At 42.5% G+C, this 26,415-nt stretch overlaps 1 protein-coding gene across 7 annotated transcripts in view; it reads right to left on the bottom strand.

Moving 5' to 3' along the window:
- robo1 (roundabout, axon guidance receptor, homolog 1 (Drosophila)) overlaps window positions 1–26,415 on the bottom strand; it is a 314,173-nt gene that overhangs the window by 143,598 nt on the left and 144,160 nt on the right. For all 7 annotated transcript variants that reach the window (XM_072691599.1, XM_072691600.1, XM_072691598.1 and 4 more), the window contains one exon: window positions 20,503–20,829. In XM_072691599.1, the coding sequence (XP_072547700.1) occupies window positions 20,503–20,829 (327 nt within the window). The remainder of the gene's footprint in view (window positions 1–20,502; window positions 20,830–26,415) is intronic.

A 26,415-nucleotide genomic window follows, 5' to 3' on the forward strand; every position in this document is an offset into this window, starting at 1 on the left:
TGGCTCTGACTGTTGGCTCTGTACCTGGCAGTGCTCCACAGCTCTCTCACTGTTACTCTCTCTCTCAGACATCTTCTGCTGAAGTGTTTCCACCACTGTAAAGTGCTGTACACTTTGCGGACAGGAGAGATCACACAAAGCAGAAGCCGCAGAGACCGTCTGGTGTTTGCCAATGGCAAATAAGCGCGTGTGCCCTGTTTGTGCCATCTCCTCTGTGTAAACACAGCTCCCTGCCGTCAGTGTGGAGAGAGAGAGAGAGAGAGAGAGAGAGAGAGAGAGAGAGAGAGAGAGAGAGAGGCTGTGTTTAAAGACTACTGGAGATCACTCTCTAAACACAGGCCATGCCAAAGCATACCAGAGAGGGGGGGGGGGGTGACGGAAAGGTAGAGAGAGAAAACAGGAGATGAGGAAGAAAGAGAGAGAGAGAGAGAGAGAGAGAGAGAGTGCATAACAGAGAAAGAGAGAGATAGGTGGGGTAGAGAGAAAGAAAGAAAGTAGGGGGTGAGGGAGAGAAGTAGAGAGAGAGCGAGAGAGATTGGGGTGGGTGAGGGGTGATAGAGAACGAGAGATGAGGACGAGAAAGAGCAAGGGAGAGTGAGCCAAGCAGAAAAGAGAACAACAGAGATAGAGAGAGAGAGAGAGAGAGAGAGAGAGAGAGAGAGAGAGAGAGAGAGAGAGAGAGATGAGCAAGAAAGAGAGTGAGTGAGAGAACAAAAAAAGAGAGAGAGAGGAAATAAAAGTAAGAGGGAAAGAAAAAGACTGAGCACAAGAGACACCAAAGGAATGAGAGAGAGAGAGAGAGAGAGAGAGAGAGTTAGACACCCCTTCATTTACAGTTGTTCATCTGGTTCCTCTGATGGGCCGAAGGCTCATTTCTATCCACGTCCACATCAGCTCACACACTAATCTCCCCTCCTCCTCTCCTCCCTCAGAGGATCCTGTATCAGACAGCAGGAACACAAGTGCTACGAGCGGCGGCGTTCGCTGGGTCTCTGCCAAACACAGCCAGAAAACTAAGCTTAGGAAGATGAGACACTGAAGATGGCTCTACTGGGACATGTCTCAACTGGCAGGGCTACAAAGCACCACCAAAAACACATACCCACACACACTTACACATATACACACACACTTACACACACACACACACACACACACACACACACACACACACACATACTATTTGAGAAGCAGACACAGTTGGCAGCTGCCAGTAGCTCTTTCAGTGGACTGGAAAGCACCTGTCTGCTTATCTCCTCAGTGCCAGCAGCACACACACTGCTCCTGCACCGGTACCTTCCACTCTTTTAATTAAGCCTTCTTTACATATATCTCATTATTTACACTGCCTGTCAAACACTTAGAGTTCAACACCACGTTTAATATGAACTGAAACAACTTTATTGAGAAATGAAGAAGAGCACAGAGGATTTGCTTATTTAGTGAAGAACTGTAGCCCACAAACAGCTAAATAAGTACATTTTATCCACAGCACTCACCAGCAGTCAGACCTTTCTGGTGTTTAAACCACCTCTGGGCAGTCAAAGAGTTTCAAGGAGTGCTTTAAGCAACACACTGATAGCAATGAAACCAAGTGTTGCGAAAAAGTTTGAAATATAAATATAAAATGTTTATATTAGCAAAAAACTTTTGCAAACTTTTTACGATTTTACATTTATATTAAACTATAACTGCTGCCAGCACAACAGACCTCCCTCTCTCCAGTTTACTTCAGTGTGGTGCTGGCCGGCACAGGCGTTTGATAGATGGTACATCAGGGCTGTGGAAGACTTGGTGTTTATGAACAATAAATAAACAACAATAAACAACAAATTACGTAAACCCTTCAGGATCAATGCTGACCCCTTTTATCCCAGTAACACATTCCATTTTCACAATTGGCCAATTCAGACATCTGTGACTGGCCGAGAGAGGCTCGGCGGCGTCTGTAGGCTCGGCGGGGGTGAGAGGGAGGTCAGTCCTTTCCTCACCCCCAGCATGTCGCCAAGATAAGGAATGACCCATCGGGGCCCATGTGTACCAGAGGAGGGGTCAAGGTCTGCCTGCTTTGTCTGTATATCTTTCCCCATTTTTCTCCTGCCATCTCCCACTGTTTGCCTCAGTGTCAATTGAGCGTTTAAGCGCAGACAGGATGAGATTTGCCAGACCAAATCGAGGAGGCCCCAGACTGTGGTACAAATCGTCCAGTCTGCCTGAGAGAAGCGAGGGTACGTCCACTGCTGTCCATCACAGCATGGCCTCCCCAAAACACCTTCTAACAACACTGTCCAGGCCATGGCTTATTTACTCAAGACTCTCACCTTCTCCAAGTTCTCACGATTGTATGTTGTTGATAAGAGAGGTGTCACGATTAATTGACTAAACTACATTTCTTCAACTTCAGTTTATCACCCTCATAAATGCAGTCCTAGACAAATTAATATAAATTTCATAGGTCCTATAATAGAACCCTGTGGGACTCCACAAAATAATTCAAATTTGATTAATAATAAACTAATAGACCTAAGGTTCAAAAGGTAAAACGCGACATAAACTTGACAGAAATTGAATTGGGCAGTTCTTATTTACATTGTGTCAAAACTTGACCATGAACCAATAGAACCCCCCTGAAAAAAGTATATATAAAAAACTATATATATATATATATAAAGAGAGAGAGAGAGAGAGAGATAGATAGATCTAGAGATACATTTTTTAGACACATTTTTTTACACTCCAGAACCAGCTGTGATGCTGTGATTGCACTCTTTGACATAAAAAGGATGACGAGGAACGAGCTGCATTTCGTCCTGAGCAAACGCCTGCAGGGCCACGGTCACATAAAATAGCAAGATGTGCAGTTTCCAGGTAACTGAGGTATACAGTGAGCCTGTGCATATGTGTGACAGGGCAAGTTAATGGGGCGCAGCTCCTCTGAGAAAACATACACACACGTACACACTGGAGAAAGGGCAATAACTCCAGGATAGATGTGCTGGCCAGCTGGTGGCTAGTCGCTAGGATGATGCAGAGTGGTTGAGGCCTGCCTCTAAACAAGTTCAGCAGATGGAGGTTACATCGAGGCAAAATTGGCTCCGGAGCCATGCATGAGCTACATCACAACCAAGCATGGTGGGGGACAAAGCCTTGGACCGGAATCAGGCATTAGTCACAGACATTACAACATTACATTCAGCATTCAATTATGAGGAATTAACTCATTTTGGGGGGCTTAACAAAACAAAACAAGAGTTAGCATTAACATCCTGTATGGACTTCAGATAAATTACATTAGGTGCAGTAAAATAACAGGGAGATAAACAGTAAAATAGCCATGTTTACACTGACCATTATATGCATTATGGTATATGGCCTATTTACCACCCTGTTATTTAGCCTCTGAAGGAAAAATAAATCCACAGAGGAGCCCCCCATGAAAGAAAGAATTCACCCAATACCTCATGTAAACTGAATCAGGTCAGAAGAGGTAGAGCTAGTTTATTTTTAGATGCTCAGTTAAACTTTAAATTCTAAAAATCATTGACTCATTGATTTTAAATAAGGAACATCAGTATCGATACCAGTCGACACTCAAGCTTTGCCATATCTGCAGTATCTGTATCTTAAAAAAAGTGGTATCCTGACACCTCTAGCTGTAACACTAGAACTACACTAGATGCTACTAGTGCTCAATTATGCCATCATTTATCACAATAATGATAACACTCTCACATAAACGACCACTACAGTAGGACCACTTGACACTAGAAGCACAGCATGTCTTTTTTTTTTAAGTTACTCACTCGATATCATTGTCCGCATACACTTACGCTCCTTTCAGCCCGAAGACAAGTATATTAATGTCTCGTTCTCCCCTTCATAAACCCACTCAGACAGCCACTAATGCTCTCCAGTCACTGGTCAGGCCCGGTCCACTGAGGTGGCCACACATTTACATGACAGTGATCAACTTTAGCTGCGATATGATTGAATTCTCAGCTCCGATCGAGTGCAGATTAACTCATCTTCTCCCCCGTCTACATCCTTTCACGGCCGGCCCGGTTGCATCTCTGTCAGCGAATCAATAAGCTATTATGGCTCCCAAACAACGAGCAAAATTAACTTATTGTGGCACCTGCCGAGTCTGCACTATACTAATCCCATTGGAAAGAGCCTAATGAGAACAGGAGCAAGCTGGGGCACGGGACCATTTCAATGACATACATACACACACACACACACACACACACACACACACACACACACACACACACACTTATATACACACCTGCAGTGAACCTCACAGCTGTACTATGCAAGGACATTCCTCAGCTGCACCTGAACTGCACTGCGGATAGCGGAGGAAGACTAAAGAGGATCACATAGGGGGTTCTGAGCCTTTAGTACTGGAGCTGGTATGAATGCAGTGTAAACTCATCTATATTAACCACACTATCTGTCTTGCGGGCGAAATGCTTAAGCATGTGGAACTAGAGGCTAGTGTGTTTTCTAGGACTACATAAAAAGATGCATGAGGCTTCCTTTTTTGTTGGATGCAATATGTTTTTTCAAAGTGTACACAGGCCTGTTTAGACTGCAGATCAGAATAGAAAATAGAAAAGCTTATTGTTCTTTTTTATTTATTTATTTATTTTTCTTTTTTTACCATAAACCGTAGTAACAATGACATGTATTCCTATTCATCCCTATTCATGTGTTTGTCTGTCCAAAAATGGTCAGCCTCAAATCACATGCTTTACATAGCAAATAAATGTTTGAACAGCACTGACTTTGACTTCAAATGTGTAAATACAGCACATCCATCAATCCAGCTCCAAGCCCTCATTTCACAGTGCTATATCACCTGTATTACACACTAGAGGTTATGATTAATCAACCCAAAGTTGGCAGCTGATAAAATTCATTTATTCATATTAGAATCATTTAATACCATTTAATAAAGTTTGCACCAATTTTCTACAAAGTAAAATGTACAAAATAAAATGTTTTGGCTTTTTTCAACATTATCTATAATGTAAAAATCCCTCAGAACCTGTGTTCTTTTCACTGTCCTCAGAATGAAACTGAATCTTTACACCCCTTCACTCCCCAAACCACAAAGTCAAACCACAAACCACCCTTAACCATCTTTCCTCTGATCAGAGGGAGGACAACATCCAGAAATGAGTACAATCTCAACTTTGAGATTGTAAACACAGGCTTTTATGTGTGTGTGGGTGTGTGTGTGTATGTGTGTGTGTTGGAGGGGGGGGGGGCAGATTTGTCAAATTTGCTCTTTTCTCACTTTGAGTCACTTATGGGTTCACCACACACACACATACACACACACTCTTTTCCTTCTCTCACTCGATCTCTGAGCCTGTAGACCCATTCCTGCGCATCCGTCCTGATTCTCACTCCGGTGGCTGTGCGGTATTTGGTTGCAACGGAATGCTACAGTTTCACAGCCACACCCTATTCAGAGAGAGAGATCAAGACAGACAGAAAGATGAGGCACAAACAAGCCCCTCTGTGTGTGTGTGTGTGTATGTGAGTACATTTGTGTGTCTAAGGGAGTATTTCAATTATATTTGATAAGATATTCCTAATATATTACATATATCATAAGTAATATCCTAGCCTAAATCATACGGCACTAAGCAAAAAGGGTTCAAGTACTAAAAAGGGGTTTCCACTCAACAGTAACCATTTATGGAGCCATATAAACTCTCTATAACACCTATAATAATAGGATCTTTAAAAAAAAAACATATATGAGAGGTTTGCACTGTATACGAAGAAGCATTTATCTAAGGAAGGGACCGTTTGAATTGTACAACGTCATGGTACAATATAGAACCATTGCTCATTATCACTGTTCAAAAACTCAGAATCCACAAGCAAATCTTACCCTTAACAGTGTATGAACATGTAATAATCCTCTGGGCCAATAGAAATGATCAATAAAATGACAATAAATAAATACATCAGCATTATACTAAGAAACCCCTGAGGAACCCCGCCCATCCTTTTAAAGGGTGTAGTTATTAACACCCTATGTCACCCACTACAAAGGTGATGCCTCGAAATGGCTTAATTTAAATGTGTGCATCCTTATATCATTTAGTGCAGTGGACTCATGCTGACATATTTATACACTATATGAACAAATGTATTGGGACACCCGCTCATCCATTGTTTCTTCCTAGAGAAATCAATAAGGGTATTCAAGGGTATTACAAAATACATTGTCCTGATTTTGAAGGAGAGCATTGCTGTGAGGATTTGATTGCATTCAGCAACAAGAACATTAGTGAGGTCAGGATGTTGGGTGATCACCACCCCACCTCATCCCCAACTCCTCCCAAAAGTACTGGATGGAGCACCAACCATCGTTTCCGAGACCACAGTTCCTTCGCTGCTCCACAACTCAATGCTAGGCATGGTGCCAATAGGTTCATGTTTTAGGCCTATTCTATGCTAAAGCACTACACAGTGTTATATTGATGTGGTGATGGTGTTTTCAGCGTACTGCTGTACCCGAACAGCTGAGCACAGCTTGAGAACGCTTAGCACAGCCTTCCAGCGCTGAGTCATGTGTATACCACTAGCACTAACATGCCTAACAAGCCTAACATGGTGCTAATTGTTCGATACGTTTAGTTAGCCGCTCCATATTTAGCAGTTGTCATGTTTGTTCTGACCATGAGGAAAGCCATTTGTTTTTAATGATCCTCTCTCTTATCTAATTTGGGACGAACACAGGGACTGAAGGGAGTTGGGACATGTGATACCGTCCCCTCTGTACTGCCCTTTCCAGCAGGATTAGCACAATAACTGCCATGCCTGAAAGACTGAAAGAGTCCAGAGTTAAGCCAGTCTCTCTCTCTCTCTCTCTCTCTCTCTCTCTCTCTCTCTCTCTCTCTCTCTCTTTCACTCTGATCTTTATCTGCATCAGTGTGTAGACTTTTCTCCCCACCATTTCCCCATCTGACACGTTTTACACATATGCTGGCTGTTATATTGGTGATAGGGTTACTACTTTCTTTCTCTCGTTCTCTTTTGCTCTCTCTCACATGCTCACACTCTATCTGGCTCTGATATATATATAATATATATATTAAACCAGTAACGACTCAATGTTCAATGCACGTTAACCCTTTAAACAGCCTATAAACTGCTGGCGGGCTGAAAGTGCTATAACAAGCTATTACCAAAGAATAGCCCCACCAGTTTGTACAGAAGTCCCTGTTGTTACTGAGTAATTAGCCTTGCTGTGTTAAGGGGTTAACCGCAATAGAGTCATTTGAGGTATTCATCTAAATTAACTGTTTTACGCACTTCAGTAAGGCCTTAATCCAATCCAACAGAGAAGAGTCAGAGTTCTACACCCACACAGAAATACACAGAAGTATAGTAGCAGATCTGCTACTACATTCAGAGTCCAATCTAGAGACTCCCAAAAGATCCGCAGGTCTAGAAATACTCGAACCAGCCAACTTCTGACACCAACAATTACACCATGCTAAAAATCCCCAAGATCACATTTATCCCCCAATTCTGATGGTTAATGTAAACACTGCCTAAAGCTTCTGGACCATATCTGCCAGATTTTACGGACTGCGCTGCCAACGCATGATTGGCTGATTAGATAATTGCATAAGATATCAGTGTACAAGTGTTTCTAATAAAGCGCTTGGTGAGTAACTGGTGTGTATATTCTGTAAGCTGAGATAGAGCGAGCTGGTATGGTGTCATTGGGGTCACCATTGTTTCCAATCTGCCTAATAGCCACAGCTACAGCAACAGCTACGGTCCAGCTTGGTAGCTTAGCAATTTCCAAATGGAAAGTCAATGTCATGCAGTGAATTTCCAACCTAAACTCATTAGATTCAATGGGGTCTTGCCAACATTCTGTAAAGCCTGTCCAACCGCCCAATAGACAGTAGCTACAGAGGATCTCATTTGTGGATGGAACGTGGACAACTGTAATTAAACTCTACAGATTTTCAGATTTTCAAACAGTCCCTTTGGTCTGCAGACTGCTTGTGGAATGCTCTCTCTGCTGAAGCCTCCGCATCTGATGGGCAGGCCGTGAATAAACACACGCGTGCATTCACACAGACGGCGTGTCAGCAGTCTGAGAGAGAGAGAGAGAGAGAGAGAGAGAGAGAGAGAGAGAGAGAGAGGGAGAGATGGGCCTCAGAGCCCAGCTGTTTCCTGCTACAGAATCTGTAACGGTTTATTCTCTCCTTCTATCGGCTCTTCATTCCTTAGAGATCACAAAAAGCTTCAGAACAGCTGTCTGATCCGTGCACTGTGCACTGGTCATAGGGGGTTTCAAAGTTTGAAACTTTTCAAGTTTAGAGACTTTTGTTCTGGCCTAGCTTGTTGTTTTTTTGGCAGAAGACAAAAGCAAACAGGATGTGACCGATATGAACATTCTGCGGCTGATATTGAATTTAAGGAGTTATTGTAGAGATATTGCAGATAACTGATAAAATAGGCTGATGAATGTGGTCAAAATGACTCCTTTAGTTTTGGTCATATTGCATTTTACTGGCTGATATATTCTAACACCTCACTAATGCAGTAGAAAGCCTTCTTCACTGGATAGTAGAGACAGTTACTCCAACAAAAGCAGAAGAAACAATAAATGAGCAGGTGTCCCAATACTTTTGTCCATAACATGTAGAAGTGAATGGTACGTTTTGAAAGGCTAACATTTCTGTATGACATCAAACACTTCGATTAAACAAAAAACAACCATCAACTGTCGGTCGGATCCTAGCAAGAAGAAGTAATGAGAATTTATCTTAATCTGTCCACCCTCTCCAAAAAGCCTGCCCCAAATCTCATACGTTCCTCCACATCCACATACCTTAATCCTCCCCAGCCTTTATCAGAGGGGCCGGTTGAAAAGCTTCAAGCGCCAGCTTAACCCTGCTCTATTAAACACTTCAATCTAGCAGTGCAGTACTGCATCATACACAGACATTATAAAAAAAAATAAACCCACCGGCCTCCGGAGACTCTCGAACCAAGAGTGAGGAGATTAGAGGCAGCGGTGGGGACTAATAGCTCAGTGCTCCACTCAAGAGAGCAGATTAGCACGAGACACACACGTCCTATCTGCGCCCTCCAGCCGAGAGGGACTTTACAATCTTCAGAGTTTATCACAAATGGAGGCCAGTGGAGAGGAAATCACTCCATCACCTGGTCAGTATGTAAAGCCCGCTGCAACAGGAGGACGCAGTGGTCCGGTGCTATGCAGTGTTTATCAGGAGCTCCGTTAGAAACATGAAGAGGAGGGAAGTGGGCAGGATAAAATCCAGCTGTATCAGCCACTCACTTTCTCTGAGGCCCTGTCTTCTCCTGACCAAGGGACAAACTGTACTGCTTAAGGCAAATTTACATCCACAACATCTAATCTCCTTTCTGCAGTGGATAATACACCAATCAGCCATAACAATAAAACCACCTGTCTGACCGGTTGAGGCATGGACTCCACAAGACATAGGCAGCTTTAACTTTGCCAGGCAGTTTGTGCTACAATAGATCTCCTGTGGAACTCGATCACCCTATGCACATTAATAAGCCTTGAGTGTCGATGATCCTGTCATCTGTTCACCAGTTGTCCTTTCTTGGACTACATTTAGGTAGGAATGAACCACTGTATTGTAGACAGATACCAATATCATCCACTTCTATCTAATATCCCTAATTTAGCTTGTTGTAAGACTATTATAAATATTAATTGACATATTTCTTAACATTTTAGCTCTTTTTAGCCAAAATGCTAAAGCTAGAAACAGGCTGTATTATAAAGCAGTATCCTTAGAAAAATCTCAAAGTGATAAATGTTTGATCTTCAGCCCTGATTCACCATTATTTGCAAAGAACTGCATCATTAATTCATTATGGAACTAATCACTTAATTACTTGTAACTATGAATAACTTATATACAATAATTAGCTAATTACACTTCAGCGGTCTAGACGTCTGAGAGTTAACAACCAGCCTGTCAACACTGATGAGTGTAATAATGAAATGAGTAAACCCTGGACACAAAGCAAGCAATCAGACGATACGGTGAGGGATTACCTCATATCTGTGCCACGTGACCCACAGGGTAAAATCACCTGAGGACAGTGGAGCTCAGCTGGTTCAGGCTGTCCCCTCCTGCCTAAGGATACAGCACATTTCCTGGGATCAAAGCAGCGCTGAGAGGCATGAGAAGCAGAGGCCCCAATTACTCTGGACAGGCAGGTCTAGTCTACCTCGTTTAACCTACTGAAATCTATGCCACCTAATTACCTGCGTCTGGGGCCCATGGGAGATCGACCCCTGTCTTATCTTCAAACAATGCCATTCTCCTCGCTAAATAGGCCTTTCATGGGCCCTGCTCCTTTTCATTTCCCTGTTTTATGGCTGGGAATCGTCTCTGGCCACGCCCGCACGTAACATAAACAGCCTGTTTGATGTGTGAAGAAGGTAGAATAAGGCAGACTCTTACAAATAAAGGTTGTTAGTGTTGATGTAAGGTAACAAGCCTGTAATCAGTACAGAACTTGGATCATGGAGAGTTTCCTAAAACTGAGTTTAGTCTATTTCCACATAAAGAAGAGTAATTTAATGTCCACAGTCAGCTTAGAAGTTGTGAACACCCTCAGTCAGCTTCAGAGCTTCTCTTTTTAAGGCAATCAAGTACTAGGATGCTCACTGCTGACCTCTCATTCTCAGTCTCTTTCTCAGTCTCTTTCTTTCTTTTTTGCTCTTTTCTTTTTCCCGATAGCCAAACTGAGCGTCTCAAGCTTCTTCAGACAGATCATAGATAGCTCATTGCCTCGCCTCATCCTTCAGTGGAGCCTTCAAAGCCGAAACCAGCCTTCAAAATGCGTCAGTTTCAGCAGACCCCCACCCCTCCACTACAGTCCCTCAGACAGATAGAGGAAGACATCCTGGAGAGGGCGGGCGTCTGGCCCCTTGGCCAACTGTCCAGAGCCGTTACCCTGACAAACCCATCCGCCCGAAAGCATCAACCATCCATCCAGTGCCATCCATCACTGACAGAGACGATCAGATTCGATCTGATAGATCGTATCAAAGGCTATTAAAAATCAACATATTAAATACTGCTGGAGACAACATATCAGCAATATTAAACCATATTAATATTATTTATATTATTTTAAAATGTATATTATTAATATTATTTAATGAACTGCTCTCCATACAGCTGTACTATCTACAGAAATACAAACAACAGATCAGACTCCATATCAGCACATCCTCAAACTAGATCGGGTCATCCCTACTCTCTAGACTTCATGGCTGCTGTGAACTCTTTGGCTTTTCCTCGCATTCTTCATTCCTCGTTCCACGATGAGAGCAGTAGGAGATCTGTCTCCACCACGCTAGCCCAACAAAGCAGTGAAAGTCAAAGAGCAAAGATCTCCCGCTGCTCTCCTTTCCACATCGCCATACACAGGTCACTGCCCCGCTGCAGTCTCTCTCTCGCTCTCTCTCTTTTCTGGGCTAGCCACAGTGGGGGTGAGGAGGGCAGCTGGCACCACCCCCACCATGCTCCATAAACCACACAAGCCTGTGACCTTTGATGCAACTGGACGCACCATGCTGACGTTGCACTTTGGAAGCCCCGTTCTGAAGAGCAATTAGTCGTATTAAATCTATGCATGTTAATCGTGTGTTATTGTCCGTGTGCTGATGCTGGGAAAAAAGCCAGCTGTGACACCATAAAAGACCACGTGTGGGGGTTATGTCACTGCTGGCGCCGCTGCCTTCTCTTCTTCAGAGGAGGAACTTTACAGCAGAGGGGACAAGAGGCTCTGAACCTGAAGAACTTAGTAATGCATGTTTATGTAGTTTATTTCAGGCTATTTTGGAGCACTCCATCAATACTATATGGACAAAAGTATTGAGACACACCTCTTAATCACTGAATTCAGGTGTTTCATTCAGTCCTATTGCCACAGGTGTACAAAATGAAGCACCTAGCCATGCAGTCTGTCTTACATTAGTGAAAGAGTGGGTGGCTGTAAAGAGCTCACTGAACTCCAGCGCGGTTCTGTATGTAATAGATTGCCACCATCGCAAACAATTTTTTCCCTCCTAGATATTGGATAGAATGGATTTAGAATGGGATGTTATAAAAGCTCCAGTAGGTGTAATGTGGAGGTGTCCCAATACTTTTGTCCATGTAGTGTATTGATGACGGTGATTCCAACAGAAATTCTGTGTTTAGAACCAAAGGGGCCCAAATGTAAGTCCTCATTCTCTCTGACCATAGCCTAGAAGTTAGACATGTGAGCTTGGGACCAAAATGCTGCCAGTTCAGTCCCCTGGACCAGCAGGAATTGGGTAGGGTGGGATGGGGGTGTGAAGGACCAGTGCTTTCTCTTCCGTAAACATTAATGGCTACATTCCCCTTGGGCAAGGAATCTAAGCCTAAGTTGCTGCACACCTCACTGACACAGATGAGTTAAACATGGAGGTTGAAATCCAATGTACTGCTAAAGTTTCATGTACACCAAAACAGCATTGACAACAACGTCAGAACATCCATCCAGCCTGGATTTTCATCTTCCATGGCAAGAGGTCTGTCAGCGGCTCCCGTTCGCACTGTAATTAGGCATCGTGAATTAGTTTCTCTTTTGATTCTTGGTCATCCTCAACTGACTTTCATGGCCCTAAATTAGACACACACCCAGCAGCCAGCCAATTAAACAGGGCCAGTTGCTAAGAATACCGGCACTGCCAACTGAGAAGCAGATGTGCTCTTACTTTCATTCTGACCACTGGATGTGCTCCCTAGTGATTCACTTGCTTGACCTTAATTAACATTGATTCCAGAAACACAGGTTGTTAAGCAGAACTGCATGGACAAAGATTCAATCAGCCATAACATTAAAAACACCTGATAAATATTGTGTAGCCCCCCTGAAACTGCTCTGACTTGAAGACAAAGCCAGCATGAACTTCTTCAGCAAATTGGAGCTACAGTGGCTCTTCTGTGGGACCAGACCAGAAGGGCTCGACTCACTCCTCAGTGAGCATTAGGCACCTATGGCACTGTCTGTGGGTCACTGGTTGTCCTTCCTTGGACAGTTTTGGAAGGTACTGACCACTGCATTTTTGGAAATTTTCGAACTAGCCATCACAGTTTGGTCGTTGGCCTTGCTAAGGTGGCTCAGATCCTTATGCTTGCTCGTTATTTCTGCTTTGGACACATTAACTTTAAGAACTGGCTGCTGGTGACCCTGCAGCTGTTCCAATGGCACTGGCGAGAATTCAACAAGCAGCAATGCCAAAGCAGGAGGTAACACCTACCTGTACTACCTGTACCTGTGTACTATGACCATGGTTAAATACATACATACACACATATGGCTATTAATTCAGCAGAACAACCACAGAAACCCATCTGACTGTACTTCTCACTGTAGGTTTCTTCAAGGTCAGTATAGCCAAGGCCAATATCACAATAACCATTACTTAATAATATACTGCACAGCCCTAAATATTAGGCATACTGTAGGTACCCTCTACCGTACTGTTTTCCTCTCATAATCACCTTTTCCACCACCCACCAAACCCTTAGATCATCTCAATTAAACTCATTTCTTCTGGTCCGACAGCAGAGGTATGAAAGAGGGACCAAAGTTATTCCATTACGAATGTAGCCGAGGAGCTAGAATGAGGGGGAAGGAGGGGGGAGGGAAATCCTCCAGGGATGCAGCACCTTATCCTCTCCACAAAAGAGGCCACGCGTTTTTAATAAGTTAATTAAACCAAAGGCTCTTAAGCAAATACCGCGGAAAGACTTAGTGCTGGCTGACAGGAAAACACAAGAAATGAAATTCCGTGGCCTGCAGAGCTCCGTACTGGAAAAAGAGGATGGCATGTTGTGTTATGAAACTCAAGTGTGTAAAAGCCAGGGGACGTCCTGAACAGTGTGGAGGGAGGGGCGGAGGGAGTTTTCAGCAGCGCATGCCAACTGTCCCACCGCGCTTCACAGATGACCCTCCAGAACGCTTTTCTGTCTGCCATGACCCCTCCTCCTGCCGTGCCAAATTCCAATCCCACCACAGACAAAAAGCCAGGTTAGAAGAAAGTCACCTTAGTTTAGCTGCAGTGCAGCATAACAAACAAGAGCACTGTGTACTGTACACTGTTTGTTGTTGTTGTTTACAGATTCTCTACAATTGGTGTAAATATTCATGATTTGTTTTGTTATTAGTCTAGAAGGTCTGACAATACTCATGATATACTCAGAAAGGTAATGGGCCAGAACAAACACAAATAAGGGTGGAAAGTATGGTACAAATATAATATCCCAATGGATTAATGGATTAATTTATTTTATTGTATTCATTTAATTAATGATGAATTAATGATGTATTTCATTGTTCATAGCAAAACCATATTACAAAAAACAAATTATTTTAATAATTTCATAATTAAAGAGAACCATGATGTGTTTTTTAATAGTGTGGTTTTGTTATAAATGATCAAGACATAGCCCAGTCCCCTCCCAGATAGAAGCGTCTCTATTAAAAGTGTCTTATTGCTTAAGCAAGGCTACATGGTCCTAGCTAATGTGTTCTCTTTAATTATGAAATTATTAAAATAATATGTGATTTTTAATAGTATGGTAATGGCACAATTGATCAAGATCTAGCCAGGTCCGCTCCCAGATAGAAATGTTTCTATTAAGAGTATCTTATTGCTTAAGCAAGGCTACGTAGTCCTAGCCGAGCAACAAGCAGTTACACAGGCCGCCCCACAGCCAGCAGTGAGGACTATCAGCGTCTGGACAACTGATCTCAAACCCCTTCATCTCCCCCCGCTGCCTAATCTCCCAGTCCAGGAACTGAAGGAACACGCTATAATTAGCCCCTTTGATCTGCGATGGCTTAGTAACCTTCTAAAAAGACTTCCCCAAGTTAGTGCGCCCAACAGCACTGTGTCGACGCATCGGAGAGGAAGACCGTAAAAGAGGGAGGAAAAAATGATGCATTCCACTGTAAACTGTAACTGTTGAGTTAACCATAAAAATGTTAGACTTAGAAATAAAGTTCAAGATCCAAACTGATTCAATTCCAAAGTTAGGTATTAAATAAGCTCTTAAGTTACACATCAGAAGCTATATTTGCTAGACTATTTGCTAGAATCAATTATTCCAAATATCAGCTTGTTCAAAAATAGGTTAACTTTGCAGTAAAGTTTACTAAACTCATTTACAGCAAACAGAATCATAAAACTGCAGGCGTAAAGAAAGCACATCAATATATTAGCAAGTGATATTCCAACAAATTTGAAAGTATCTGCACTGCTTACTGCATACACTATGTGGACAAAAGTATTGGGACACCAGCTCATTTATTCTTTCTTCAGAAATCAAGGGTATTATATGTATTACAGGGTATGACATGTACCTTCTAATTTAGTTTGAACAGAGAGGGCTCCCAAAATATGTAGGAGGTCTGTTACATCGCTATCCCACCACTGAAAACCTCCTTCACTGCTGCAACCCATTTTCCCTTCTCCTCAGCAAATGTCGAATTGGAAGGGTGCGTATAAGTGTCTTGAATTCTGATCTCACTGCTCAGACTGAGTTGCACTGCCGTATATCGGATATGTATCAGACTTCAATGTATAAAAGTGGCCCAAATCTGAATAGTGAATCTGAAAATGTCAGATTCTGGGTCACATGTGATGAAAAAGGTTTGGGCCACTTTTCCCTGCAGTGTGAACATAGCCCAAGTCAAATCAACCAGTCTGGAAAGGGTTGCAAACCCATTGCCAAGGCTCTGGGACCATTATCCACAAATGGACAAATGAATATGGTCAAAAATCTAGCATTATTTAATAATTCCTCTTAAAATATATTAGGTAGTAATTACAATAGATTGTTCAGTAACTACTACAAGATGCTAATTTGCAAGTTATAAAGTCATGAGAACGAGAGATTGAGGTATGGGCCTCTGCAAATTATTTAAAATAATTTTGAATAAAGCTTGCCATCAGCTTGTTTCTGAATCTATTAGAAATCTCATTTAGGCATTTATACACGTCAAAAAGTCCCCTCGTTTTTGGATCATCATTTTTACAGCTGTTTTAAGATGGGTGGGGAGGCGGGGGCATGTCTGTCATTCTTCAAAACACAGCCTGACACCACACATTACGTAATGTGGCCTGCAGTCATGGGACTTCAGCGCTTTCGGATAACAGCAGGCTCTCACTCCTCTCTCAGCCCTTCTTCTCTTACACGAGCCGCTCTCTAATCTTTTGTTCCACTGCGGGACATTATACGCCAACAAAGCATGACACATTACAGCCTGCGAGTATCATATAGAAAAGAAAACACGGAAACAAAGGAACACATCCATCCTCAGGGTCATGTGAGTGTACATAAGGCAGGAGGGAAAAATCGAAGGGAATGCCTGCATTAACCCACTTTAGCTCGCTGAATCGAGGCCAGTACAGTACAGGGCCTTCACTGTACCTGAAGTTAATGATAAACCTCAACAAACCTGGGCTAAATATCACTGCCTGGCAAAACAGAGCATGCTGAAAAGTGGATTGGCCTTACAGTCACCCCCGTGTTGGGTGATCGTAAAGGCTGAGCTCCTAAAATAACACCGGCAAGAAAGAAAAGTTGTGTTTTCAGCTTTCGACCAGGAGTCTTACAAAGCCGTGTGGGTTAAGCAGAACAAATAGGTTTTATGGGACGACTTCGCTTTACAAGGTTTTATTGGCAAAACTAACGCTAACATTCCTGAAGTGAAAAGTGAAACAACTGAACAGCCTGAGTGGCAGGGCAAATTTCAGTACACACTTTCCCAGAACACTTACCTATATATATATATATAAGCATTTCACTATGGTTCTTGTACATGTCAAATAAATAAATATTTAATTTGCTTATATATATATATATATATATATATATATATATATATATATATGCATAAAAAAATAAATACAAATTTGAAAAATGCTGAAAAAATAAATAAACATTAATAAATAAACACAGAAAATTGTTAATTGTCCAAATAAGGGTTTATACACTGTGATTCCACAACTGCCATTCGTTGAGCCTGTGTAATAACTCTTGTTGTGATTACGTCATCATTTCATTATTATTACCCTTCTCTACTATGATTTGATTAGTTATATTACATATAATGATTATATCAGCACAGCTCTGAGGGAGTTTCTCCTGTTACCTTTGGCTGCTCACCGAGGGTCTTTATGTTGTTTTATGATTTGGTGACCTCTTGTCCTCTTACTGGATTCCTGTAAAGCTGCATTGTGACAATGGCACTTGTAAAAAGTGCTATACTAATAAATCTGAATTTGGGTGAATGATAACGATAAGATCAATCTTCTAATAGCCTCTTATTCATATTTGGGTGGTTTGTAACTTTTGACTCACACTGTGTGTGGATAGAAGACAGGAGTTCAGGCTTTTACAGGCCTTTAGAGAACGCTGTCCTTTCAGTTTAAAATTAAGCATTGTGAAATCCCAGAGCCATAGTGTCTACTGCATTCCTACCAAAGAGTTCCAGCACTGGTTGCTTGGGCAACATAATTACATGTGGGGTGGCTGGGGTAAAAGGAAAGGGGGGGACGGTAGCAAACACACGGTGAGGGTTTTCAAGCTTTGCCACTGTGCCATTATGGTCCTGTTTGAACCTTACACAGAATAAGCAGCCTAAGGGCTGTGGCCAGGCAGACCGCCCTCTCTCCTTTCTCTCTCTCTCTCTCTCTCTCGCTCTTTCTCTATTCTGGCCAAACCATCTTCCCGCCAAGCCACTCGTTTCTGTACTTTGAAATCCAGCCTCTGCAATGAACACTGTATATCATCTGCTTTCAGAGCTGCTGTTTTTAGCTCACGGACTTGCCGATACTCCTGCCACGCGCTATAGCCACTCGGTATGAACGGAATATCATATGGCAAATATATTATTACATATTTTGATTGTAATATGAACCGGCCAACCACCCGGATGCCTGTGATCCTTCAGAATGCTCTGGAAATATCTCAGAACTCGATGTAGATGCTGAGGATTGCTTGATTTCTTTACAGCCATCATAGTCTCAACCCATCACATGATGGTCAGCTACCATATTCTACGATACTGCAAAGGCCATAGGAAAAGGCTATTAGCATACAACATATTACTCAGCCCCTCCGCATGCCATATTTATGAGTCTTTATAAATATTTATGAGCTCGTATTGCTTGACATTTAGATTTTATGTGTATAATCAGCTCCCTGAATGTTGAGTTAGGGTGTAGCCATTGGCTTCCTGTAGTCAATCTTAAAGAGCTTCATGAAAAGTTCTGAAAAATGGTATTTTGAACAATCATATCTATTTAACTTCCCCCCCACTAAGCTGATGTGGTGGATGGCTAAGTGTCTCTAAAGGCCTAGTGTTTGTGCAGGAACTTGGACATATGATGATTCAGGAGCTGTAATTCTGCCCATCGAGCAGCAGATGCCAATGTCACACATTTCACTCTGACTCAAAGCAGTCAACCGTTCCTCCCCCTTAGCCCACTGCCAAGTCGATTAGATTACAGCAAGAGTCTTGGTGACAGCTCCTGGGCATACTTGAAAAGTGGTTGATATCTGAGATCCTCCCCACTCAGGTTTGAGAAGAGATGGTATACTGAGAAGTTCATGTCACAAGCCAAGCACTGTTTGAAGCAAATCCATCATGAGAAATGGCAGCAAAGTGAATCAAAAAAGGAAGCCGAGTCGCCTTAATCTATACGGTTCTGAACATGAAGGAACGTCCTCTGAAACACAATAAAACACAAGGGTTTACTGAGGTTCTGATATCTGTAACTAAGTTACCAGCCCATATATAGATACAAGCTGAAGCCGCGACTGCCCCACACACCTCACGTCCAGCGTCGGCGTCTGGCTACATGCAGTGCCGGTAGGGCAGGATACAAGTGGGTGGCGAGCAACAGATTTCCCTGGCTATGGTGCTGCATTGGGAACTCCCATCCATCCCAGGACCCAGACGCTACCCTCACATCCCGGGTGTGAGGGACGACAGGGCACATCAGGCAGCCGCTTTCCCAATCGCAACTCCAGCTTTAGCTTGCTAATATTAGCCTTGTGATTGGTCAGGGATGCGGTGATGTAAACATGACCCCTTTTTTAAACAGAGGCGAAAGCAAAACTGGTGATGTTTCTTAAACTTTGGGAAGCTGTTCATACATAAGACATAAAAATGGCTCCTAATGGCCCCCAGTGTAAGTTCCAGAGAAGAACCAGATACGCTAAATCAAATTTAGGTATCTGAACCCAAAAAAGGCTTATTTTAAAGCAGGTAACTTTCCATGCAAAATCCATAACGTGCACTGGAAGAAATCTGCCCAGTCTTTTCTAGACATTTACAAAATGCTAACTATCCTACAATGAACTGGCACCCTGTCTTGCTCTCAGGTAGGCTCCAGACCAACCATGACCCTGACCACAAAGAATCAGACAGGAACCTTCTTCCAGATCTTAACTATAGCCCAATAATGACTTGATCATATTGCTAATTTGTTTTATCCAGATTTATAAGATAAAACAATTTACAGACAACAGAATCAATCCACCTTCCGCCTCTCTTCAACCAAACACTGCATCTTGCACAACTATGGGAGAGCCTTTGTGTCTCTGATGACTCCTGGCCACCTACTGAGGGTTCTTTAAGAGCTACTCAACCCAGCTGTATCTGGCTTGCTGCAGCCACCAGGACTGCCAGGCAGGCCCAACGACGCGAACACATCCTTCCCATCTCTAGATTATCCAACCCAGTGAGCCCATTGAGGAACCAGCCCCGAGAGGAAACAGGAAACCTTTTCCATTCAGCTGGAGAAGGTACAGCCTTCTCCTGCATTCAGAGCATGGCCACGGGGTCAGAGACAAGAGCCCTGAATTAAGACTGTGGCCTGGTTTCAAACCGCCCCAGGGAAAAACTACTGGTCCCACCGAGGCCTTCATCAAGACACCATTATTCAAAGACCAAGAGAGCCGAGGAAAAGCTGCTGTGATGAAGGAATTCTCTCTGAATTCTCTGACTGAATACTGAATGGACCTGAACTGAAGTGACTTTCTTATGTTTTTTTGTATCTCTGATAACCTTCCTTTCTGTTCAACACCCATAGCAGATCATCTCCATACCTATATATTAAGGTTTCTTGATGATTGTTGGCTAAGAAACGTATGTAACAGTTTCTTTCCAAGTTTAGGGGTTAAATTAAAATTTAAAATGCTTTATTTTGAAGAGCTTCAATTTCAAAAAAGCAACTGGACATAGAGACAAGCTAGTGGTTCCTCAGAGGCCTCAAACAAAGAGCAAACAAGCTGAGGAAAAACCTGCTGCAACGCCAAAATTCAGTCACATCCTTGAAAGCCTGAACGCAAACCTCGAAAAACAAGCAGACAGACATAAAAGCCTTGCACTTACTGGCTACTTCCAGCGAGGCGTTGTGGCTGACGGCTTCTCCCAAATAGTTTCGGGCCACGCACACATACGAGCCCTCGTCTGGTTTGCTGCGGCGGCCGTGAACTATCCTCAGGAAGAAGAGCGAGCCGCTGGGCAGCAGCATGCGGTGCGAACGCGAGTTGTCTCGGTCTGTCTCTACCCTCTCGCCATCCTTGTACCACTCCACGGTGGGCGTGGGCCGCCCCTCGGCCTTGCAGTTGAGGGTGGCCGGCTCGCCCTTGGACACAATCAGGTCAGAGGGGTGCTCCACGATGCGGGGAGGGTAATCTTCCAGCCGCAGACGAGTTCCTGGAGAACACACAGAGGGAAAACATTGGAATCCAGGAAGGCTTCTACAATGACTCGAAGATCTGCAGGGTGATTGGACAAATGCAGAGCATCCAAAAAGACATATGGAGAGAGAGAGATTTCAGCAGAGCATGTGGTAGTGGGACAGAGCTACAGAGCATAAGGGATACAGTAAAGGGAGACGTGTTCAGGCAGGGCTTCTCAAGGGCATCTGGCACAGGTGCTGATGAAGCTTCATAGCCTTTGCTGATCCAGTGTTTTTTACTATTCTGCACACTCCCTCATCTCATGCACAGTTTTTGTTTAGCACTGAACTAGCAGAGTTAAAACAATGCACTGAGGCTTCAGCTGACAGCTGACATTCAGCTGACATGAGGACCTATTCTAGGGCCTAAAATTCAAGCAATCGATTTTAGTATTTGCAAATTTAATCACATGACTCAAAACACTGGGTTTCGGAAACAATAACACATATTTCATGAGGCATAGTGCACCCTTTTTTGGATTCAGCTAAGCAGAATGGAGGGCATCCTAAGAGCACTCATTTTATACCACTAACAGAATTACTGATACAAAATTTTGGAAATGAAAATAATGAGCACTGAGAAGGAGAGGATTAGGGGGTCACCAGTAATTACCAGTCTAAATCAGAGTTTAAATGACTGAACACATCAAATGAAACAGGGCTTTAAAAGTGACCAAATGAAAGTAGAGATTCATTTCAGCATCTGTAACTGCTTCGAAAAAAGTGTACCAGATGTTTGGATGACCAATATTTCTAAAGGATGTTTGATAATGCATTCATTGAATTCCAGAAAAGCAGAACTACACCAATCAGCCATAACATTTAATCCTAATATTGCCTAATATTGTGTGTGTGGGTCCCCCTCGCACCCTCAAAACAGCTCTGAACCTTTGAGTGATTGATCCGCAAGACCTCTGGAGGTGTTGAAACGTCTCCCAATGGAGGGCATCATAAAAGCACTCATTTTACACCATTAACTGAACTAATAATACAAAATATCGTACTGTCAATGAAAATAATGAGCATTGCTGGTCTTCTCACTGCTTTTTCCTTTGGAATTTTTTCAAAGCATGAGTTGATGCTTCTTCAAAAAGAGACCACAAATGGAAAGGAGAACATCCTCCATACGAAATCCTGCATTGTTACTGGAAATTATAAGCACTGGTTTAATACTCCCCAGCCTGTTTGTCTTCCAGCTTTTTTTCCTCTATGGATTTCCTTAAAGCAGGTGCTGATCACTCTCAGAAAGGGACTCCACAAACAAAGGCTCTGTGAGGAAGAAGCTCACCCTCCAATTACAGTATCCTCTCGTCTCTTTGGAGTGCACTGGAGCAACACTTTAACTATGCCACTGTCATTTTAGGAGTTTGTAACTTCCCTGATCAAAGGCGAGAAGCGGGAGGAGAAGGGCGGAGGGGAGAGATAAGAAGAGTTCCAGAGCCATGCAAGACTGCCAGAGACAGAGAGAAGGAGAGAGAGAGAGAGAGAGAGAGAGAGAGAGAGAGAGAGAGAGAGACACAACACACACACACACACACACACACACCACACGCATCACACCTACACATCTGTATGTACAGTATGTGTGTGCACATTCATTCACTTGGGGATGAAAAAGAGGACAGAAAGTGAGTAAAACAGGAGCAGAAAGGTAATGACTGTGGCCAGAGTGAGTCATTACTTTTGTTCAGAGACCAGTGAACTGCACCCACAAGACCTGGTTTATATGCAAATGAGCATGGCATCTTTAACGCCTGGGGGGAGAGAGGACTATGTGTGTGGGGATGCATGTGTGTGTGGGGATGTGTGCCTCCACATTGGCCTTTAGAGCCCATTCAGCAACAATTAAAAGAAGCTGGGATTAATTGGCAGTCCAGGGTCAGAATTCATTTATCCGGCAAACCATAGCCTGGCATTGATGCTTGTTCACACCCTCCTCAAAGCCCATCCCCCATCACACACACACACACACTCAAACACTCAATTTTCTCCATTTCTCTCTAAAATACCAATCATTCTTTTTTTTGTTAAAAATGTTTCATTTTTATCCATTTTTTATTATAATTATTCCACCCCTCTTTAGAGTCACTACTACTAACTCCTAAAGTTTTGTAAAATATTAACTGACATTATTGATTGACATGTCTTATGACTTATTAATTGACATGTCCGTCCTGATCTGGAACAGTGTGCTTGTATACATGGATAAGTGCAGTAATATTCATTAAGTAAGAAGAAAAAATATTGTGGCCAAAACATTGCAACTGTAATCAAATATTCAGTGTAATTAACTTCAGCTAGATGCAGTTGGCCTACTCTTAATTTTACAGCAGATTAAAAATATATAAATATATATAATGTGAAACTATTTAGATGTAGTCACTATTTAACAAATGTCTGCGTATCAGCATCAGTAGATATGTACAGGAAAAAAAATAATATAAGCATCACAATTACAAGCATCGGTAAAATCCTAAAATCCTTAGAAAGACATGTATTATCATCACATAGACACAAGCAATGCTGAAATCTCATAATTCTCTCTGATGTTTGGGAGGGACAGATTTGACACTGTGACAAATAAGCACTTTTAACCTCTTATGATATCAGACTAATACAGTCACTGTCATGCAAAAACACTGAACCTCCAATAGAAATGCTCCAAAATGACTTGAAATTAAACCTATTTACATTGACTTCTATTGAAAGGTAAGAAGGTTTTTTCCTTTCCTGTAAAAGATGTAATTTTTGAGATTTTTGCACAACAGTGACAATATCAATAAATCACCATTTTTGGCCACACTAAACAGAAGGGGCTTACTCCTCTTACTCACTGCTGCCTACAGACCAGTCAGCAGAATGACAAGTAACCAAATTCCTGCAACACGCTCAGTCTTTTCACAGGACCAATCACAAAAAGACCAGTAAAAAGCTGACAAAGAACTTTTTCTCTGTGCTATTCACAAAGGCTTTGACAACATGGTAGCAGCGAGTAAAAGGCATTATTTAAAAGACAAAATGGGAACAAAACCAATATTTTAAAGTTTACAAATCACAGAGATAAAAAAGGTGCGGCCGTCCATTAAAATGTTCAGCAGCTCCAGTGTCTAGAACCTCAATTTTACAGCTCTATTTGATCATCTCTGTCCTATGGAGACGTCTAGACACGGTAATTACAATACTTGCAGGGGGAAAGAAAGGTGTAAAGGAAGAACGAAAGATTCCCGAAAGAATACGCATAATAAGAAACAGTAGGTGACACAAAGAAGAGCCGTTTAATTGAACAGTGCTGAAAAAATAATGAGTGCAGAAAGTGTCTGGACGCTGCAGACGATGAAGACACTCAAAATTAACCCCCTTTTCAAAACCTGCTGACATTCATGCTTTTGATCCTGAACGCAGAATAATAACAAAGCCATGCCCTTTTGTTCGGAGGCACACACGGACATGCAACACACACACACACACACACACACACACACACACACACACACACACCCACAGACGGGGGTAATGCCTGCCCGTCTGCGCTCTCAAAGCCACTCGCGCACTTCACAGAAGAAAACCTGTCTATTTTATTCACAGCCCACTTTGAACTGCATCCATCGTCCATCAAATTCTCAGTCATATCCTTGAACACACATCAGTTGGAGCAGCTAGCCTCCATTTTAAAGTGTAATTCAGGTGACTGAATGGAGGCAACATGCTCATGAGGATGTATTTACGCAGCTTTTGTTCAGTAGAAAGTGGATGTTGACTGAAATATGCCTCCTTCATGTGTCAAATCCTCACAGCAGTGCTCCTCCAAAATCTAGTAGGAAGCCGTCTTCCCTGGACAGAGAAGACAGTTACCCCAACAAAGCTCCTTTTCAATACCCTTGATTTCAGGGGAAACAATGAATGGGCAAGCGTCCCAATACTTTTGTCAATGTAGTGTATTTTCCTCTACGTCTACAACAAAAAATCCAACTACATAGTCTGCTCATTTCTCCTCCGCTTTGTCTTGTTGCTCATCAGCTCTCTCTTTACTTTCTCTCTTCCTCTCTTTTAGAGAGCGTGAGAGGGGCTAATCCACTCCACGGGATCAGCAGATGGAAGCTGAGAATACTACAGCTAAAATCTAATCGATTCACGCCTCTGGCTAAAGTCATATTTCTCTCACTCTCACATACACACACACACACACACACACACACATGCACACAGAGACGTCCACATGCAGTCATAAGATCTCAACCAGCATCCACGGATCAGCACACTTGTTCATCTCTCTGGCTCACTCTCAAACACACACACACACACACATAAACACACACACACACAAATAAAAAACCCACAATACTCTCTGTACTGAGCTAAACAACCACAGCAGTTAGAGCAGTTACTATGAGAGTAATTAAAAAGTGGGACAGAAGTAAAAAAATCATTATTTGTCTCCCCAGAGTGAAAGACTTCACAACAATGACTGCACATTCGTTTTGCAAGCCTTCCCTTGACAGCAGACAGTTCCTCCAACAAAAGCAGTATAGACAATTATAGGGGTATATCAAAGAACCCTGGATTTTAGATGAAATAATGAGTGAGCAGGCGTCCAAATACTTTTGTCCATATAGCGTATCTTTGCACAAAAGGCAGAATGCAGAACCGAATACAGCTCTGGCTCATGCTTTCACATTACTGAGTAAGATAAGAGGATGAATATACACTACGAGTCTTAGAAGTTTTAGAACACCTCACAATTTTTCCAGTTTTACAGACATTTAAGCTGCTTAAGTCCAGTGAATAACCTGAAATGGTACAAAGGTGTAAAGGTAATAACTTTCAAGGGAATGGAAGTAAATCTAACTTTGAAAATTGATGTGATTATGTTTTTTATTTACAAACCTTTTGTCTTTTGCACTCTCTTCCACAGTATTTACATGACAGCGCATGTCTGGAATACTATCATAAGGTCTAGGCAAATAGAAGACAGATTCAAGGTAAAGCCAGAATGTCGTGAGTGCAGTTTCCTCTCCTGGAAACTGGGGAAAACTGAAGAGACCTGATACAGGAAGATCAATCCGGCTTAACATTGGGCTGCAGGTTTGACAGCTGGAGAAGCAGCAAGAGAGTCATTGCTAATATGGCAAAACAAGAGAAGCAGGCCACGCAGTACTGCCAGTGGGCCACTAAAACAGCTGAGGGTGTTCTAAAACTTTTGACTGGTTGTGTGGATGTGGATTCTTCCCGTTATATTACTCAGTAAATATTAAGGCATGAGCCATAGATACACCAAGTCTTTTGCCTCTTATGCAGATACACTATATAAACACTGCATGGACAAAAGTATTGGGACAACTGTTCATTCGTAGTTTCCTTTGAAATCAAGGGTATTAAAAAAATAGTTTATCCCGTTTTATTTTTGGAGGACCTGTACTGTCCAGGGAAGGCTATGAGGATTGATTGCATTCAGTGACAAGAGCATTGTCAGTAAAGTCAGGATGCTGGATGATCCCCACTCCACCACCTCATCCCCAACTCCCCAACTCATCCCGAAAGTATTGGCTGAAGCGCCATCCATC

This window comes from Salminus brasiliensis, chromosome 11, assembly GCF_030463535.1.
Source record: "Salminus brasiliensis chromosome 11, fSalBra1.hap2, whole genome shotgun sequence".
Taxonomy (NCBI): Eukaryota; Metazoa; Chordata; class Actinopteri; order Characiformes; family Bryconidae; genus Salminus; species Salminus brasiliensis.